This window comes from Esox lucius, chromosome 3 (genome assembly GCF_011004845.1).
Source record: "Esox lucius isolate fEsoLuc1 chromosome 3, fEsoLuc1.pri, whole genome shotgun sequence".
NCBI lineage: Eukaryota > Metazoa > Chordata > Actinopteri > Esociformes > Esocidae > Esox > Esox lucius.
Window position 1 is genome coordinate 27,824,466 of NC_047571.1, and position 20,095 is coordinate 27,844,560.

The following is a 20,095-nucleotide window of genomic DNA, read 5'->3' on the forward strand; positions in this document are numbered from 1 at the left end:
GGAGGAGAATCGGTTGATAACTCATTTTTTCCCCCCAAGTCATGGAGATGGAATTCGTTTTATTATAACGTATTATTATGTTAAGGTCCAGTATCGAACCACACCTGATTGAAAAGGGCTCTAGGAAATATTGCCTCGCGGCATGTTTTCCAGCAGCCATTAGTGCAATACAAACGATTTCCAAAGTAGTGCCTTGCTCTCAGCGAGCTCGCCAAATTACCTGCTCAGTATTGAAGTTAGTTACTAGAGATATCCCTATAGGTAAACTCCCCCAGTCGGATAAACACAATCGCGCCTACGCTGTTGTCAGAGTCTAATGTCCCAATTGAGGAGCATTATTAGGTAGAAATCGCTATCAGCACATAGGAGTTGAATCTGCCCAGCCAATCAGTCAAGTGTTACTATACTCCTAAGTACTACAATTAACAACCAGACATCTTGACAAAACACAGCTCCCCCAAACCCAAAGAGAAGGCAGGTTGCCAAGGAAACGGTTTTGCTCGTAAGAGGAGGACAATAAATAGCATGACAAGGAAACGAGGGGTTGCCACGTGCCGACGAAAGCGTTTCCATCCCGACTCTTACCACTTAAGGGCTGTGCGTTTTTGTTAGAGCAGACACATTCCTTGTTTCTGTCTGTCTGGATTTCTGTTGGTTACATGGATGCAGGGATGGATGGACACAAGCTGGCTGACGACAAAAGCAGCTTACTCCAGACCAGTCTACACATTTTAAAATGTTATTGCGGTTTCTTGAACAGTGGAAGACTTAGGCTACGATTATAATATTTAGATTGACTGGCCAACCGACGCCGACTGACTTAACGACTGCCAGATATTAACTCGATAGATAAATATCAGACAAGTTTATTAAGCAACTGTTGTCCTCCCGTGTTAGATTTGTGTTGTATTATGAACCTTCAATACCAGTTCAGTTGCTGTTCCTGTATTGACTAAATCAACGCTATTTTAAGGTACTCCACAAAATACAAACCCCTTAAATTTGGAGTAATGTGCTTAGCAAATGTCTACGGTCACTGTACTGGGGAATCTCAACTTATGTTTTCTCCCTTTTTGCCAGGAAGAACATGAGACCTAACCTGCTTTGCAACAGTAACACAGTTATACATACAGGCACAACATATTTTTCTCTCTCTCTCTCTCTCTCTCTCTCTCTCTCTCTCTCTCTCTCTCTCTCTCTCTCTCGTAAATCAATCGTAACTGCATGCAGTGTGATATTTTGCTGTGTAATATGTTGCTTTATGTCTCATGTGGATCTGAGAGATGACACGCAGCCATTAAAAGCTCAGATCCCTGTTTTTACAACCTCAGACAGATGAGGTCACTGGCAAAGACTGTCGATGTTTGCATATTTTGTGAGCTTCTGTTGTGTGCGCGCGGGCACGGCTGTATCCAAAGGCTCAAGGTCTGGGTGTGTTGGTGAAGGCGGCAGTATTGGAATGGGTGATAAAAGTTAATAACTTAATAAATTGTGTTCCATAAACTGGCTATCGTTCCCAGAGGATTAAACCCCACTGAACAAGACAGACCCGGCAGGTCAAAAACACACGTGGATGGATTGACTGATGGATCCAAAGACAGACCAAAATGTTGTACACCCATACAGATTTGGTTAAAAATTTGCCAATGGTTCTCTAACACAATGACAAACTATTATGAAAGGCTGCTTTTCAAAGTTATTTCAACCAGGAGGCCATAAGTCTTTCCAAAGTAATTTGCTCAGTGGGCTAATAGATATGAAGAGTTAATTGAAACAGGAGAAGGCAGCACTCAATTAATTTCTCAAAGATCCAAAGTGGATCCTCTTACAGCCCAAAGGTAGTGATTGCCCTCTTCTGGCCTTTTTGGGTTGGTGCAGCTTTATCTACATCCCGACATACCGTTGCTGACATACGCTACGGATAGCTTTTGAACATTCAACAGTCAATTGTGGTCGTCCGGTGCTGTGACTATTATTATACCGAACGTTCTTCCTGTGCAACATTTTGTATTTAATCATTTGGGCGAATTAGTAAACCATTGATGGTCATTCATTGCGGCCTGAGAGGTGACTATCGTAGTTAGGTTACTCTGCCAAGCGGTAAAGTTGTGGTAATCCGTGATACATTTATATAAATGGCATGATTATGTTCTCTTCACTCTAGGGAAAACCAGTGAAGGATTGGCGTCAGTGATACATTATAGCTACTAGAACCTGCCGCCATAGAGGAACTATGTTGACTAGCTTCGAGCAACTAAATTAGCTAGAAATGAGCTCACCTTTAGTTATGGAAGGTTACGGGTTTAAAGAGACAGGAAACTCCTTAGACCTGGTTAAAAATGTTTCTAGTCAACAAAGGCACATTTTCTTACCTTAGCGAGGAACGAATTCAAATCCCCAGATGGTAAGTTAACTTTTCTGTAAACCTATAACTTTCTGCAACTGACCTAGTATTTGGTTAGGTTTGTTGCCGGCGAAGGTACACGTTGACGTGAAATAAACTGTTGTATTAAGTTACTTGTAGGGTGGGGGAAAAAAAAAAAATGAAGCATATCAAGTTGAAGGGGGATATGTATTGTATCAGGACTGGTTAGTAAAACTTGCACAGCTGGTATTGGTAAGCCATCAATTGTTGTTCTAGCTTGAACCTCACACAATGGGAGATTGTACATCCCCAAAACATACTGTATTCACCAACTCTTTAGCTCACCTATTTTCTGATCAACTTTCCCATCAGCAAAACAATATTTATAATACAAGGGAACTCTTTGCCATCAGGGCTAGGTACACAACTTGTGATAAGCTTTTCCAGACTTTAAATAACGGAAAACATCACACTAAATTTAGCCACTTTTGCGGATAACGCAGTAATGTCCGGCAACTACTACGAATACTGTGGATTCAGGAGTAAACTTCTGAGAATTTAAATGTAAAAGTTGCTTATTTTGACCATACTTAAAGATGGGATTTGTTGTGAAAGTGCCGCTGTCTAGCCAAAATTGGTCAGGAGAAATGAGCATTATGTTATGTGCCAACATGTGTCCAACTGCAGGGCTTGTGAGGGCTCACAAGGACAAGGTGGAGATACCAACCAGGCCGCAGACACCTTTCTGAAGCTCAAGGACAACGTGGAGATACCAAACAGGCCGCAGACACCTTTCTGAAGCTCAAATAGAATATTACCTACCAGCAGTGTCAAAAAGATTTTGGTGGAGCCGTTTACATTTGTACTGGTCCAGGGTGTTGACTTAATCTCTCTTACTGTAGTGACTTAATTATAAAATGTATCTATTGCCTGTGGTAATTTACATTGGTATGGCTGAGTAATTGCTTATTATCTAGAAAGAGACGGCAAGGACAAAGCCATAGACCACGGATATAGCATGCTTTATACTAACACATCATTGGTCTTAAACAGCCCACTACAAAAGCAATTAACCTCAACGACCATCAAGGGGATACAGTAATTGACTATGTTAACATTTGCTGTCCGGCCAATGTTTTGAAGTTTCTAATTAACATTATCAGTAATGATGCGATGCACATGATTAAAGCTCATGGCACAATGAAAACGTCTGTGACGCTCTGTGGTAATTATTTCAGAGATAGCCGTCTGTCTTTCGAGGCAGGGATGAGCTCATTCCTTTGTAGGCTGTGTTTGCCGTTTAACAAGCGTTGTGACCTCTCCTGCCTTGATTGTGTTCTCTAGAAGACCGGACACTGGTTTGTCATGACATAATGTTCGGCTTTAATTTTCCCCTGGAGCAAACACAGGGCAATATTTAAAAAGCATAATTTTTTTCAATTTACTGTGCCACACTGTTTACAGAAATTATTTCAGCGAAGTCATTAGGAGATACTAGGCATGAGACTGAGCATATGAGGGGAGGTGGTGTCAGCGACGGTTCCCCTCACCTTGTGTAAACCTCCTAGGCCGTTTGTGCCGAGTTGTTAAAAAAGGAACTTGTGTTTCAGTCTAAGTTCTAGAAACATCTCACCAATGCATGAGTAATATACAAATTGACCAGAGTGTACATGGCTTCGCAGTTACCTTACGGTCTTTGGTTGGCTAGGAGATGTATTTTCAACATACTGTCTAGTCTTGGCCTCACCCACTGGGACAAGCAGCTTTCTGGTATCAATTGATTTCAGCCAGGGTATGGCTCTGGGTTAACTGCAATAAATGGAATGTTGACATTTTGGCAGTTAAACAGTAATGGGACTGTTCCCTCTATTAAAAACTGGCAAGCTAGGAAACAGAGTAGCCTACAGATATTAACTACAGGTTAATCGTTTTAAGTTAAAGGAGTGCACTGGAATATCATGCTTGACCAACTTGCACACCAACATGGCTGACCTTTCATCCCTTCATAGGAGGTTTTATGCCCATATTAGTTCTCTTATTCTTGATTCTGTAGAAACCGTCTCAAAGCATATCATAATTTTCCATGAGTCAGCGCTATTTAAAATTGTTGTTTAAAGATCAACAAATCCACATCAATGATAATCAAGTGTGTTTTGCCAGTTCTGACTTCTTTTATAGCCTTTTGATATTTCTTAAGAGAACCTCCTGAGAAAAATTTGATGTCATGTTTATTTCTTTGTGGTTATTTGAAGAATTTCTCAGAGAACTTAAAGGAGCACTGATCACATGATCACCTCATTATGGTCAAAGCACCTGTTTATTGTAAACAAGTATCCGAACAATGTCTCTACAAAGTTCAGATATATTTTACTACGTATACATATCTAAAATTAATTAATCAAATATTTTTTACACCAGCCATTGTCTCAAAGTGCTTATACAGACACCCAGTTTAAAACCCCCAAAAAGCAAACAAGTTATTGAAGTCAGTCAGACTGGACATCACACACTGAGAAGACCCATGTACTGTAGATTCTAAAACAAGTCTTTATTGGTCAATTTACAGGAAGTGCTGGCATGACCACCAAAGAGAAAGAAACCCAAAACCTTTACAAAACAATAAAATTACCATATACTGTATATATAAAATAACTGTCTTGAACATTTTTTTTTTACAGGTTTATATTTAAAAGAGATTATTTGTACTCCTCTATGACATATAAAGATGGAGTGAAACAAGGCAATGGGAGGGACACGTCTCACAATGACATCACAACCGGCACTAAGGCCGACAGGGAAAGGAGCCCTAACCACTGCTACAGACAAACATGTAATGGATGCAGAATTCAGAGTGACCCTCTGGGAAAAGCGTTGACTAGATTCAGCTACAGCAGCCCTGTTATAGGCCACCAGAGAAGGCGCAAGAGGATCAATAGTTGGTTTTCTTACAGTGGGACTCCAGACAAAGGTGACTTATCATAGAACATCAATAACGACAACATAACATATCTCAATATTCAGAAGTGGATTTCCCTCTTGGTCTCAGTCTGTATGAACATGAAGTTTGCAAGTGAAAGCTGAATTATGGTAGACACCCACCTATTTGCATTGGCCTTACCTGTGTCTTTCATTTGCAAATGGAGGAAAGGAGACTAGATGAGAAAGCCAATTGAGTGGCACCTATAGATAATGTGACAAGTTGTCTCCAGCCCGGATATAACTTGTTCTAACTTTTGTCCTATCCCTAATCTTGTTTTGTTCTTAACTGACTTCTATTGGATCACAATGGGTCTTTTAATCAGCTACACCTGTTAAAAAGATTTGGGCTCAATCAACATTTGATCAACAAGATCAGGACACGGAGCACATGTTAGCAGGGGCGACTGGGCCCAGGCTGGAAATGCTAACCTGTCGTGCAGGGAATAGGGATTTAGAAAACATTGCCCTCTGGTGGTGAGTGAAGGGATAGTTCACCGGCAATTGCTGTTGGACTCCTTCATGTGACTCCTGCGTGATTTAAACAACTGGCATGGAAAGCACACACGACTTATAGACCATTGCTGATGTATAAAACCCTTGGACCAACTTTGATTATGGCAAAAACAAACCCTTTTAATGTCAATTTTCACATCCTTATTACAGCTTTAGAGTTATGTGAAAAGACAAAGGACAAAAGTTGACATCAAACAAGCATAGAGGCCAGGCAGCGCGTGCACTGATCCAAGGTCAGGTTTCCATTTTACCGGCCGACGGTTAAAAATAGCATTTGTGGTGATATGATCCTAGATCTGTGGTGAAGGACGACTGGACTCTCGACGGTCTCCCTCGGATGCAGGCAAACATGGGCACCGTTTGAGTGGAAAGTGGGACATAAGGGGGCTCGGTTCAATATGTACCTCGGCTCCGTCAGTAGAGCAGGACGCTAGCGACGCTCAAAGTTCTGGGTTTGATTTCTGCCGGAGTCACCCACACATTAGATATATACACACAAGCCAGCAAGTTGCTTTGGAGTGTCTGCTAGGTGGTATATATAGTGCACCCCTCACATTTTTGTAAATATTTGAGTATACCTTTTTATGTGACAACACTGAAGAAATGACATTTTGCTACAATGTAAATTAGTGAGTGCAAGTGCACAGCTGGTATAACATTGTACATTTGCTGTCCCCTCAAAATTACTCAACACACAGCCATTAATGTCTAAACCGCTGGCAACAAAAGTGAGTACACCCCTAAGTGAAAATGTCCAAATTGGGCCCAAAGTGTCAATATTCTGTGTGGCCACCATCATTTTCCAGCACTGCCTTAACCCTCTTGGGCATGGAGCTTCACAGGTTGCCACTGGAGTCCTCTTCCACTCCTCCATGACGACATCATGGAGCTGGTGGATGTTAGAGACCTCCACCTTCCATTTGAGGATGCCCCACAGGCTTGACACCATCTGAACCAAATAAGTTTATCTTGGTCTCATCAGACCACAGGACATGGTTCCAGTAATCCATGTCCTTAGTCTGCTTGTCTTCAGCAAACTGTTTGCGGGCTTTCTTGTACATCTTTAGAAGAGGCTTCCTTCTGGGATGACAGCCATGCAGACTATTTTGAGGCAGTGTGCGGCGTATGGTCTGAGCACTGACAGGCTGACCCCCCACCCCTTCATCCTCTGCACCAATGCTGGCAGCACTCATACGTCTATTTCCCAAAGACAACCTCTGGATATGACGCTGAGCACGTGCACTCAACTTCTTCAACCATGATGAGGCCTGTTCTGAGTGGAACCTGTCTTGTTAAACCGCTGTATGGTCTTGGCCACCGTGCTGCAGCTCAGTTTCAGGGTCTTGGCAATCTTCTTATAGCCTAGGCCTTCTTTATGTAGAGCATAATTTCAGATCCTCAGAATTCTTTGCCATGAGGTGCCATGTTGAACTTCCAGTGACCAGTATGAGGGAGTGTGAGAGCGATACCACCAAATTTAACACACGTGCTCCCCATTCACACCTGAGACCTTGTAACACTAACGAGTCACATGACACCAGGGAGGGAAAATGGCTAATTGGGCCCAATTTGGGCATTTTCACTTAGGGGTGTACTCACTTTTGTTGCCAGCGGTTTAGACATTAATGGCTGTGTGTTGAGTTATTTTGAGGGGACAGCAAATGTACACTGTTATACAAGCTGTACACTCACTACTTTACATTGTAGCAAAGTGTCATTTCTTCGGTGTTGTCCCATGAAAAGATGTACTGAAATATTTACAAAAATGTGAGGGTTGTATTCACTTGTGAGATACTTTATATATATATTTATATATATATATATATATATATATATATTAGTGTGACTGAGGAATTAAAGGTAATTTCCTACAGATCAGACATATGCAGTGTTTAACATGAATACAGTCTCTGGAAATGCGATCCCGTTGCCTGTACATTTCTATCGCACTGTAGGGCAGGCCTTCAGCTACATAGCCTAGTGAATGGAGCTCAAGGTACATGATGGTTCAAGCTGTGCTACGTGATATATACACAAGGGACCTATAAAAACATACAGAAACCTTTCCTTTTTTCATATTTCCAAGAAAAAGAACCGGTGGCCAAGACCATTCAGTCAGAAAGAAAAAGCAGTCTATCAAAATGTTCAAAATTAGTATTGTAAATACATCAGCTCATATATCCCTCTATTAATGACTGTTTATTGTCATTCAGAAGATCTAAAATAAAAATTTTTCGAAGATTTTAAATGAACAAAATATAATCTCATACTCCAATGCAAAAAAACATCTTTGAAGTACTGTTTTAAAATGGCAAAGAAATCATTTTGTATTAATGCATTAAGTTATGAATGCATTACAATACGTTTTTGTGTTAGTAACTCAACAGTAATAGGGATTGATAACAAGGCAAAATGTGTCAGGAGTCCTGAAATTCATTGGATAATAACCTTGTGCTAGGGAATTTTCTATTGGTTGTTTTTGTTGTCAATGGTATTCTTAAATAGAAAACATTAGTTACACTAAAAAGGGAGAAGTCTGCTCCACTGGCATTAAAAGTGTGACAATTGTTCATGGTTAGACAGAAATAAGAGAACTTTGTGTAATTCTGTGTGTAATGCCTTATTTCACCAGCAGAGTGCGACATTTCATAGTACATTGGACAAAACGTGAACTTGATGGTTAGCCCCATAGAGATGGATGTATGTGCCATATTGTTGTCTGTGTAGCGCCTTAAGGTCATCTCCATATCGAAGTACTCAATTTCTATGTAACCATGAATGCCATCTCCATGTTGAAGTTTTTGTATTACGCATTGTCTGATCCTACCTAAAGAGTTGTGATCACATGACCAATTGGTTTATCCGGAGGGGTCATCCAATGACTGACCAGGTGATCAGGAAGGGTCATCCAATGACCAACCAAGTGATCAGGAGGATGTCATTCAATGACCAACCAGGTGATCAGGAGGGGTCATCCAATGACCAACCAAGTGATCAGGAGGATGTCATTCAATGACCAACCAGGTGATCAGTAGGGGTCATCCAATGACCAACCAGGTGATCAGGAGGGGTCATCCAGTGAAGTTGGAGGTCCCAACCAGTTGACCGAGAATGAGTTCTCTCCCAGGTATGTCATCTAACCATCTCTATGGGGCAGCGTTTTAATGGCGGATTGTGACGTTGACTTTCAGCACATTCTGTGTAGGTGTGTGTGAGTGTGCACGTGTACGTGTTGGACATTAGTATGTTATCGAGGAGCTGTGAGGCTCCAACTTGCTCTTCCTCTTCACTGCTCTCTGGACCTCCTCGTCTTCCTCCACTTCCTCCTCTGTTTCGTCGCTGTCGTCCGAATCTGCACTTGTGATGTTGCCTGCCAGTTCGTCTTCCTCTTCGTCGTCGTCCTCCTCGTCTTCCTCTGGCTCTTCCTCTTGTATCTCGTCCTCCACAGCCTGCGGACCTCCGATGTTCTACAGGACAGAACACAGTGGAACACAGAACTGCTCTTCAGATATGCAGCAAAGAGAAAAGAGAGAAGGAAATTGCGTCCTGAACATCCTTTTTATTTTTTCTCTACATATTTTTAGGCGTTTTATGCTCTATTTGTCAGAGACAGGGTAGGGACATGGAGAGAGTTTTTGCTGAACCAGCAGTGGTCTAGATTTGGACCCATGCTGCAGTGTTACATGAGAACAGATGGTGAGGAGGGCCTATGAGGTTTAGAGTTTAGGACCACATGACCTTGGTGGGATTCCTTCTATAAAGATGCTACATCAGATCAGGACAACTGGTATGAACTGGTCTGCACCGGTCAGGTACCTCCCACATCAGTGTGGACAACTGGTATAAACCAGCCTGCGGCGGTCAGGTCCCTCCCACATCAGTGTGGACAAGATGAAGTGTGTCAACATCTTGGCAGTGTCGCAGCCCTTCTGACTGACACGCCAGCGGGGGTACTTGAATGTTTTAAAACCTAAGGACCCAAGTCCATGACAAGTTGAGCTTAACAGAGAATCGGGACTGTATTTCTTTTTTCCTCTGGACAGTTGAGGGTTGTGACAAGTCCCGCCAAGCCATTCTACTCGCCAGGAATCAGTTGGTTCAGGGCAAGTGAGGTCACACCCTGTTGATCAACATCCTCAGATATTGCGCTGCGCGTGAAAGGATTTTTGAGCGCGTTGAGACTCTCGGCCAACAGTTGCTCCCCCTAACCCACGAGGGCTTTGTGGTTTCGTTAAATCTAGACAGGGCCTGCATCTAATGTTTTGGAAAGGATGCAGTCACATTCAATATAACAGTCTGGCATGTCAATCTGTGAGTGTGACGCAAAAACGAACTGACCAGAATAGTAAACACAGCCTTCAACGTAATTGGTCAACCTCAGGAATCTGGCGACCCCTCACCCATTCTGTGCACCTCGGTTCCAGACGCTTTCCTCTGGCCGGTGCTTCAGAATGCCCACGGCTAAGAACAACCTGTTCAGACATTCCTTGTGCCGCTGGACTACCAAGTACAACAAAAAACGGTCTGTTTAAAAGTTGGTTTCCAGGTGGTACAGCCATCAGTTAAGTGCATGTATTTCCTCTGTCGGTCTCTGCATTGGGATTCATTTAAATCGGTGTGTTGTGACCGTGTCCATCTTGGATGGATAGTAAAGTTTTATTAGAATTGTTGGCTATTCTTGTTATTTGTCATGATCCAATTCTCAAGATATTGATCAGGGGGAAAGAAATTCCCGCAGTTGACGTCTTGCTGGATCAATAATCATTGATAGAATTAGTTGTTATAAGGAGAAAAAAAAATCCTGCTACAAAACCCAATTCCCCAAAAACCAAAATACTGTACTCATAAGAAATGCTATCCTAGCCATTCCACTCGGCCTTGACCTGTCTGATCTACACAGATCTGCCTTGGATGTAGGCAACTGGACACCCCCCCCCCCCCCCACCGCTCTTCTTCTGTCACTGATAATGTCTCTGACCTCCATGGGGTTGACGGTGATGGTGAGGGCAGAGTCGTCCCAGTCCGTCTCTGGGTCCTTGGCTCCGTCCTCCTCACTCCTGGAGCTGTCCTGGTGAGTGCTGTGGAGCCTGTATATGCCCAGGACCACTATGACCACCAGGGCGGCGATGCAGATCACTATGACAGCCGTGGCCACTGGGGGAGTGCCTGGAAGGGGGGGGGGGGATTATAATGACAAAAACACCCCCCTCAGACGCTCTATATCTCATATAATAGTGGCTCTCTGTGGTAGAACCGTAAAACTCTGCCAACTCTTTCCTTTTCGCCTGTCTACTTCAAGCTGTAAAGTGTCTAAAGTGTCTTACCAATTGGCCAGGGATATCTAGTTCTCGCTGTTCTGTGTTTTCAGCTCTGCCATTGGAGATTAGTCGTGTGTGTGTGTGTGTGTGTGTGCACGTTTGTACTAGTACACGAGTCAGCTACATTCTCACACACTCCGTTTGCTAAAAAGTCCCCCTTAACAGCCCGACTAAAGGTGATGATCCCAGGACTGTACACTAACCCATACATTTTGAATATAGCTGCATTAGCCTAGTTGCCTTATAGTTGAACACAGAGACATTTATTTAAAAAAGACATATGAAAATTATTAAAATAAATGGTTGAAGAAGGAAGTCCCTTGAGATACATAGTCTGATGCATTTCACTAAACAAGAGGAGCAAAATGTTAGTTCGTTACAGCTAGGCTAGCTCGTAACAGCTTTTTCTCAGTCAAAATGAACTATTTGCATTCATCATGGCATTGTTTTCCTAACAATCTGTAGCTCATGCTTCACATCATGAAGACAGGTTTGAACAGGCTTTATAAAGAATGGCTCAGGAATGCATAATTCCATTCGCTTGTGACGAGGAGGATTCATTGGACAGAAGTATCAAAAACATCCTCAGAAAAGTGGACAAAAACCATAACTACAATGATAGGCAGAACAACAATGTCAGTGTCTATCTGGGGAATGGAGTGTGGAGGGAGTCTCAGCTGTTACCCCGCCCATTTCTTTACAGGCCGCAGAACTTAGCCAATAGAATTGTGTGGGGCACTGTTTGTACTGGATGCAGAATATTGGTTTCATTAAACCAGCCTACCATGCTGAACCCACGTGGCGGCTGGTAGACAGGGCCAGGGGTCTTACCTGAGACGTGAGAGTTCAGTGTGTGTACCATCAGTGGATGATGCACGGGCCGCATGTACTGGGACTGGACAGCCATATGATTGACATGCTCCACTGGTGGTGAGTTGTGGAGGATGCTGACCTGAGGGCGGGACAAAGGGCATCTCAGGCAGGTTTGAGTTGATGTTGAGACAGACAGGGCATGGGGAGGTGAGGTGGCCATGCAGAAAAGGGAGACGGGAGGGAGGGAGGGAAAAAACAAGGGAGGATGGAAGAGGGAGGAGTAATGAAAGGTGAAGAAGCAGTGCTCCAAACGAATACGCTTTCGTCCCTGACCTCTAGGTTGAACTCGTTGCTGGTGTAGCGGCCATTGAGCTCGGAGCAGGTGAGTCTGAACTTCCTGTTGGTCAGGGCTGCCGGGCGCCAGTTCCTGTAGCGCACCTGCCTGAGGGCCTCCTCGTAGTGGACCATGGAGTCCACACCTGGCGGTCAGAGGAGACATTATCACCAAGGCTGTCCCTGGGGTTCCTAGTATAGATGGTGTACCACAGGGCTCAGTGCTGTTTGGCAGGGGTGGTAGCAGCAGGTGCGGGTGAGGTAGGGAAGATGTGGATGAGTTAGGGGTAGGGGCGGGTGAGGCAGGGGCGGTGGCTGTAGGTGTGGGTGAGGTAGGGGTGGGTGAGGCAGGGGCGGTAGCGGCAGGTGTGGGTGAGGTAGGGGTGGGTGAGGCAGGGGCGGTAGCGGCAGGTGTGGGTGAGGTTGGGGTGAGGCAGGGGCGGTAGCAGCGGGTGAGGTAGAGGCAGGTGTGGGTGAGGTAGGAGCAGCTGTGGATGAGGTAGGAGTAGGGGTGGGAGGCAGGGGTGGTAGCGGCAGGTGTGGGTTATGTAGGGGCAGGTGAGGCAGGGGCGGTAGCGGCAGGTGTGGGTGAGGTTGGGGCGGGTGAAGCAGAGGCAGGGTTGGTCACGGCAGGTGCTGGTGAGGTAGAGGCAGGTGTGGGTTAGGTAGGGGTATGGGGCGGGTGAGGCAGGGGCGGTAGCAGTAGGTATGGGTGATGTAGGGGCAGGTGTGGGTGAGGTAAGGGCAGAGGCGGGTGAGGCAGGGGCGGCAGGTGCGGGTGAGGTAGCGGCAGGTGGATCCCTAAGCAGGTGTCATATAGCCTGCTGTGGATGTATATATGTTTGGTGTAAATAATGGTTTATGAATGCAACATGGCCAGTTGTACATATTTGAATTTATTGGAATTCCTGAGGTAGCGTTTGCACAACACCATCTTTGAATGTTCCTGAGGTGGAGTTTATATATAACACAACGTATATGGATATTCCTGAGGTGGATTTTATACATTACACACCATATATGGATATTCCTGAGGTGGATTTTATACATTACACACCATATATGGATATTCCTGAGGTGGATTTTATACATTACACACCATATATGGATATTCCTGAGGTGGAGTTTGTGGCGTCCAGGTGTTTCCCCATCAGGGAGCTGTGTGGGATCTCCAGACTCTCATGCTCCGGGTCAAGCTCGTCTCCGATCACAAGGACATCACAGTAATCCAGATTGTGCATCACCTCCAGAACGCCAGGCCTGTGGACTAAACTCACAACACACACACACAATGTTAAACACAGACTTGAACACACACACATACACATTTAAAATGTACCCCACTCGTGGTAACATGTCCCCATTGCAACCAACCCACCGACCTGCACTGAGCAGCATGCCGTCACCCTTGGTTACAGTGCTGGTGATACGCAACTCCCGGAAGGGGGCCACACCCGTGGCTCTGCGCAGGTCGGACACCGGCCTGACGAGCCGGTCCGAACCGGCGATGGTGATCCGGGGCTCGCTGGGCGGCAGAACCATCACCACTGCCTTGATGTCCGGGATGGAGACACACGTGTCCTCCCCGAAACACCTGAGCCCCCCAAAAAACAGCAGGACAGAGGGGAAAGGAGATGGTCATTGGTTCAATAATTGACCCGGGGCCAGCTGGGGTTTCCGAGATGATTGTCATAGAGATGAGGAACAACGTGGTTGGGGAGATGCTGGAAACGCCTAATTGCCGACAGTAACAAAGCTGGAATCTAAATGGCTTGAACTGCATTGTGTGGACGGCATCGTTCATTTGTGCCTTTGCCCAAGAGGATACTTTCCATTGATGGCAGTGAATGAATCCTGGTCATTCCTGTCCTGGCCCTTTTTGGTTCAAAGATGAGAGTCGAGCACAGATCGTGATAGAGGAAACTGTGAATGTGGACTTCCAATATTTGTTCAGTTTTGATTGGAAGTTGTTTCTTTTGGCAAGGAACTCTGCAGCTTTTCACATTTTTCAGGGAGTGATGTGCATTTCAGACAGATGGCTGCAAGCTGTCCATTTCAATGAAACTAACCATTATTTTATTCATAGGCGCGTGCATATGCGCACACATACGCACACACACACACTCACAAAGAAACACACAAAAATCCATCCTTATGGATGTATTTTTTTTTTTACTGCTGATGTGATATGAACATAAAATAATTGGAACACAATTCAACACTCAACCAACGAGTGACGTGAAGCAAAACCCCAAATAAAGAACGTTTTAATGAGACATTGCTACATTCACAGAATTAAAAAAGGAAAAAACACTTTCAATCTAAATGTTCTGGGTATGGGTCCTTTCAGTCTAAATGTTCTGGGTATGGGTCCTTTCAGTCTAAATGTTCTGGGTATGGGTCCTTTCAGTCTAAATGTTGTGGGGATGGGTCCTTTCAGTCTAAATGTTCTGGGGATGTGTCCTTTCAGTCTAAATGTTCTGGGGATGGGTCCTTTCAGTCTAAATATTGTGGGGAACGGGTCCATTCAGTCTAAATATTGTGGGGATGGGTCCTTTCAAACTAAATGTTCTGAGGATGGGTCCTTTCAATCTAAATGTTGTGGGGGTGGGTCCTTTCAGTCTAAATGTTGTGGGGATAGGTCCCCTTCAATCTAAATGTTCTGAGGATGAGTCCTTTCAATCTAAATGTTCTGGGGATGGGTCCTTTCAGTCTAAATATTGTGGGGATGGGTCCTTTCAGTCTAAATATTGTGGGGATGGGTCCTTTCAATCTAAATGTTCTGGGGATGGGTCCTTTCAATCTAAATGTTCTGAGGATGGGTCCTTTCAGTCTAAATGTTCTGGGGATGGGTCCTTTCAATCTAAATGTTCTGGGGATGGGTCCTTTAAGCACTAAAAGTAGTATTGACTGGATCAGCACTTGTGGGCACAGTGGTTGTTTTGGTGTCAGATTTTTAACTGCATTAGGGAGTATTCAAAATGTAACCAATTGGAACCTGAAGAATATTTGAGTAAGACGAAGGGTTTGTATGTTTTTATTCTAATCCAGGGCAGAGTCAAATATTTTGTAATCGAAGACATTCCAATATTTCCCTTTAGAATTAGCCCAGGTAGTCTGGAGAAACCAGGAGCTGTCCTTTAGCCCAGGTAGTCTGGAGAAACCAGGACCTGTCTTTTAGCCCAGGTAGTCTGGAGAAACCAGGACCTGTCCTTTAGCCCAGGGAGTCTGGAGAAACCAGGACCTGTCCTTTAGCCCAGGGAGTCTGGAGAAACCAGGACCTGTCCTTTAGCCCAGGGAGTCTGGAGAAACCAGGACCTGTCCTTTAGTCCAGGGAGTCTGGAGAAACCAGGAGCTGTCCTTTAGCACAGGGAGTCTGGAGAAACCAGGAGCTGTCCTTTAGCCCAGGTAGTCTGGAGAAACCAGGAGCTGTCCTTTAGCCCAGGTAGTCTGGAGAAACCAGGAGCTGTCCTTTAGCCCAGGGAGTCTGGAGAAACCAGGAGCTGTCCTTTAGCCCAGGTAGTCTGGAGAAACCAGGAGCTGTCCTTTAGCCCAGGTAGTCTGGAGAAACCAGGAGCTGTCCTTTAGCCCAGGGAGTCTGGAGAAACCAGGAGCTGTCCTTTAGCCCAGGGAGTCTGGAGAAACCAGTCCTGCCTCCAGCTAGCGGTTGTGTTCCTTATGGTTTGAGTGTGTCTGAGAGCCTGTCAGGATTAATGCCAGTGCCTTGAGTGATAGTGATAGTCTTTACGCTTTTCAGGGGATTGTCGAAAAGGGCTCTTCACTCACTCAGTTCTTTATTAGTTTATTTACTTTCCTGCACTAATTAAGGACTGTCTATCAGTTTATATGATAACAGTCTGGTGCTTCTGGCTAAGTAGTGAAAACTAATTTGTCGAATTTGTGGTCTGTTTGCGCTGCTTTCCCATGGCAATTCCTTGTACCATGTCGAGGTCTGTCTAAATGAAGTGCATGTTAAGACGGGCTGTTCCCTTAACCACACAACAGACTAGCTTGAGATGTCTGTGTGCGTTCGATTAGTTGATCTCTGTAATTACCTAACAAATTGGCTTAGAAAAGGGGGCGCGTGCGTGCGTGTGTGGGTATGTGCGCATGCGTGTGTGGGTTGATGTATGTGTGTGTTTGTGTGTTTATCTGCTTAGCCGAATTGGCTGTAAATCCACTAGCAATTTTGCCTAATGACCAAATATGGAATACTTCTGGTACTCTTCTTACTACAGCCTGACTGCTACAGTTGAAGATGTACGTGGTAATGTCACGATAAAGAGTGTTGTAGAACACAAAGTAATCTGCAACTGGATCACGGAATACCAAAGCCAGTGATGATTCTTCAAAACACAGCTTTTCTTTACTGTTACCATTCTGGCTCTTGCCCAACCCATCGGCTTGCGGGAATTTCACATTGTGGTTGGCCTCCGTTACTGATAAAATATGTGAACGTGCTGAAGAACCGTGTCCACACCACACTAGGGCCCTAGCTACTAAACAGCACAGCACTGAACTGGAGCACTATTCCCAACATAGTGTCCTACATCTGACCAGAGAAGGACAGAAAGACCGATCGTAGACATGGTGAGTAAACAGACACACAGACAGACAGAGATAAGGTCCCATTGAGAGGGAGACTGAGGGAAAACATTTGAGAGAGGGAGATTGAGATAAAACAAAAAGAAGTGGAGACAGGGAGGGAGACTAAAAGCAAAAGAGCGAGATGGAGAAAATGAGAGATACAGAGACAGAGGCTGCCAGGCTGCCTGTTTCACCGGCGCCATGCCCTTCTAACGATCAGCCTCCTGCCTCCAAGTGCTCTCTGCCGTGAGAAACCCTGACACGGCAGATTGCCTTGCACGGCCCACATTCACATCCTCATCATCAGCGTCTGACACGAAAGTCACAGCAAGCGCAGCTCCACGGCAACCGTGGGAGCCGCGGCAACCTGGCGGTCCCCTCAGCCGTGGCGGGTTGGGATGGCGTTGTTAACGAGCGGAGAGAGATGAGATGGAGAGATAAAGAGACGGACGCTGTGTGACTCACCACTCACACACTCCTGATTAGCATATCAGACGCGGACAGAACACAGGCTGCGACCGATAGGCAAACACACACCCGCATACACAACCTGGAATGAATCTTCCTGCTTTAATTGTTGCTGTGTTTGTCTCTTTATAGTTGCTGTGTGTTTGTGTCTTTACTGTTGCTGTGTTTGTCTCTACAGTTGCTGTGTGTTTGTGTCTTTACAGTTAATGTGTGTTTGTCTTTTTACAGTTGCTGTGTTTGTGTGAAATGGGAATGGTAACTAAATTAACACATTCTGTTTAGATACGGGTGTCCTGTAAAATAACTTGCTTATGTGGGCTTGGTTTGAACGGTGTCCATTTTTGTGCGTGCGTTCATGTGTGTTTGCATGTGTGTGTGTGTGTGTGTGTGCGTGCGTGCATGTGTGTGGTTTGTAGGGTTCCACACTCACTGTACAGTGGTGGTGATGTGCAGTCGTCGGAGGCCTGCCGTGGGGAACTGCCGTGAGTTGATGTAGGACACCTTGGTCATGGCTGTGGTCAAACTCTCCAGGTCCTCTCCCTCCATCACCAACACAGACTGGGCCGGGTTGAAGTGGAACTGAACACATGAAACACAAAGTGCTTTATAGAAACACGTCTTATGTGTCTGTGTTTGCACTATTTTTGTGTGGACCAAAATGGCTATTTGCATCGTAGAGGTTGGGTTTAGTGTCAAAGCTACATTTGTGGTTAAGGTTAGGATTTCCATTACGTTAGGATTGGGCTCAGGATCAGGAGAAAACAGATTTGGAATGGGAATACATTTATCTATGGTCGGAAAGTAGCCTACTAGTTAGAACCAGAAACCTGCTAACTCCAATCCTGCTAAAGCCTGGCTGGTGACAGTAGGACTCTGCAGACAAACACAGCCTGACTGGTGTCAGTAGGACTCTGCAGACAAACACAGCCTGGCTGGTGACAGTAGGACTCTGCAGACGAACACAGCCTGGCTGGTGTCAGTAGGACTCTGCAGACAAACACAGCCATGCGTAGTTTATTTCCACCGGTCCCACTGGTTTTTCTCCTGACGGTTCACACCCCTGTGTCACATCTATTATAGCAGTTAATTTACTGTAAGTGTGTGAGAAAGCTGTCACCTTGATGTCCTTGCCAAGACTCTCCAGAGAGTTGATGTCCAGTCCTTCCTTACAGGCCTGCAGACAGGAGATAACCTTCTGTGTCTCGATCTTCCCGGGCCGAATGGTCAGGCCAGACAGACTCCCCCGGAAGTACTGCGTGAACCTTGGGCTATATACCTCCCCACCTGAGGAGAAGAAAGAGTGGAACATCAGGGTTTTGGTCCGTATGACGCTCCGTCTGTTTTGATCTGACAGCACATTGCTGGTGAGAGCAACTAGTGGCATACATCTAATCTGAAATATACTTTTGTACATTTGTATTTTACAGTCAAATAAGTAATTATGTTGTAAGAAATGTTTTAATATATACATATTTGTATTCTTTACTTGACTGGATTGTAGGGAGGGATAGAGGATAACGTGTTTTGCTGAAAGAGCAGTGGGCTCATGTTTTATCAGTACACTAGAATCTTTCTCATCGTTTTCTGTCTCTGAGGTGAGTAGGACCTTGAAAACTATTGATGTAAAACCATCCCATGGCCTCAATGTAGACTGATCTAAACCCTCAGCTGCTACAATTAGCCGCAGATGTCCTTGCCTCTCCATTAACATACATTTTTAACCTCACTGTAGATTGTAATGAAATTCCCCAGTAGTGAAAATCAGCATTTGTCCTACCTATATTTAAAGGAGGGGATTCCACTCCACTAAATAACTGCTGCCCCATATTAACATTGTCAGCTTTATCAGAAGTGTTACGGTCTAGACCAGGGGTGTCAAACCGGTTCCACGGAGGGCCGAGTGTCTGCAGGTCTTTGGGTTTTCCTTTAAATTGGTTCCCAGGTCAGACCTGAACAACCAGGTGGGGGTAGAAATTAACCAATTAGTGAACTCATTAATCAATCAGGTACAAGGTGAGAGCGAAAACCTGCAGACACTCGGCCCTCCGTGGAACCGGTTTGACACCTGTGGTCTAGACAATACAGAACTGGAAGTCAATCTCCACCAAGGCAACCCTTTCAGTGGTCAAGCCCACAGCACTGCAACAGCAACATTGGATGTTTTAAATGATATTCACTCGGCTTTAGATAGAAAACTGCATTGTGTCGCTCTGTTCACAGACTTCACTGAGGCCTTCGACACTGTGGGCCATATTGTACTGGTGCAGAAACTTAAATTCATCGGGATACATGGTCCTGTTCTGCTGCGGTTGGTGAACTGTCAAACCCAGTGTGTAAAGGCAGATAGCCCAGTTAGATAGCACAGAGCTGAAGTCAGGGGTTCCACAAGGTTTGATTTTAGGTCCCATGTTGTTTATTATTCCCATCAACCACATTGGTGACAGCGGATGTGCAGATGTAAACCCAGTTAGATAGCACAGAGCTGAAGTCAGGGGTTCCACAAGGTTTCATTTTAGGTCCCATGTAGTTTATTATTCCCATCAACAACATTGGTGACAGCGGATGTGCAGATTATGCGGATGATTCTGTTCTTTACTCGAGTGGCAGCAGTTTGACACTGGCTGTCAAAGAAGTTAAAATTGCTTTCAACATTCTTCAACAAAATGTTCATAACTTGAACTTGAATGCTGTTCATTACAACATCTGGTAAAATATCCAT

The 20,095-nt window shown here is 44.8% G+C and overlaps 1 protein-coding gene and 1 long non-coding RNA gene across 3 annotated transcripts in view; one reads left to right on the forward strand and one right to left on the reverse strand.

Moving 5' to 3' along the window:
- Window positions 1–1,874: 1,874 nt before the first annotated feature.
- Window positions 1,875–3,568, forward strand: LOC105021147. The gene is made up of 3 exons (XR_828801.4): window positions 1,875–2,067; window positions 2,165–2,404; window positions 3,053–3,568. It is a non-coding gene; the product is annotated as an uncharacterized LOC105021147 (long non-coding RNA).
- A 3,983-nt stretch (window positions 3,569–7,551) lies between these two features.
- clstn2 (calsyntenin 2) overlaps window positions 7,552–20,095 on the reverse strand; it is a 166,418-nt gene continuing 153,874 nt past the window's right edge. For both annotated transcript variants that reach the window (XM_010888625.5, XM_020045473.3), the window contains exons 10-17: window positions 18,494–18,660; window positions 17,807–17,955; window positions 13,704–13,915; window positions 13,421–13,588; window positions 12,322–12,467; window positions 12,007–12,127; window positions 10,836–11,023; window positions 7,552–9,324 (exon numbers count right to left, since the gene is read on the reverse strand). In XM_010888625.5, coding sequence (XP_010886927.2) covers window positions 9,097–9,324; window positions 10,836–11,023; window positions 12,007–12,127; window positions 12,322–12,467; window positions 13,421–13,588; window positions 13,704–13,915; window positions 17,807–17,955; window positions 18,494–18,660 — 1,379 coding nt within the window. In that variant the 3' untranslated portion in view covers window positions 7,552–9,096. The remainder of the gene's footprint in view (window positions 9,325–10,835; window positions 11,024–12,006; window positions 12,128–12,321; window positions 12,468–13,420; window positions 13,589–13,703; window positions 13,916–17,806; window positions 17,956–18,493; window positions 18,661–20,095) is intronic.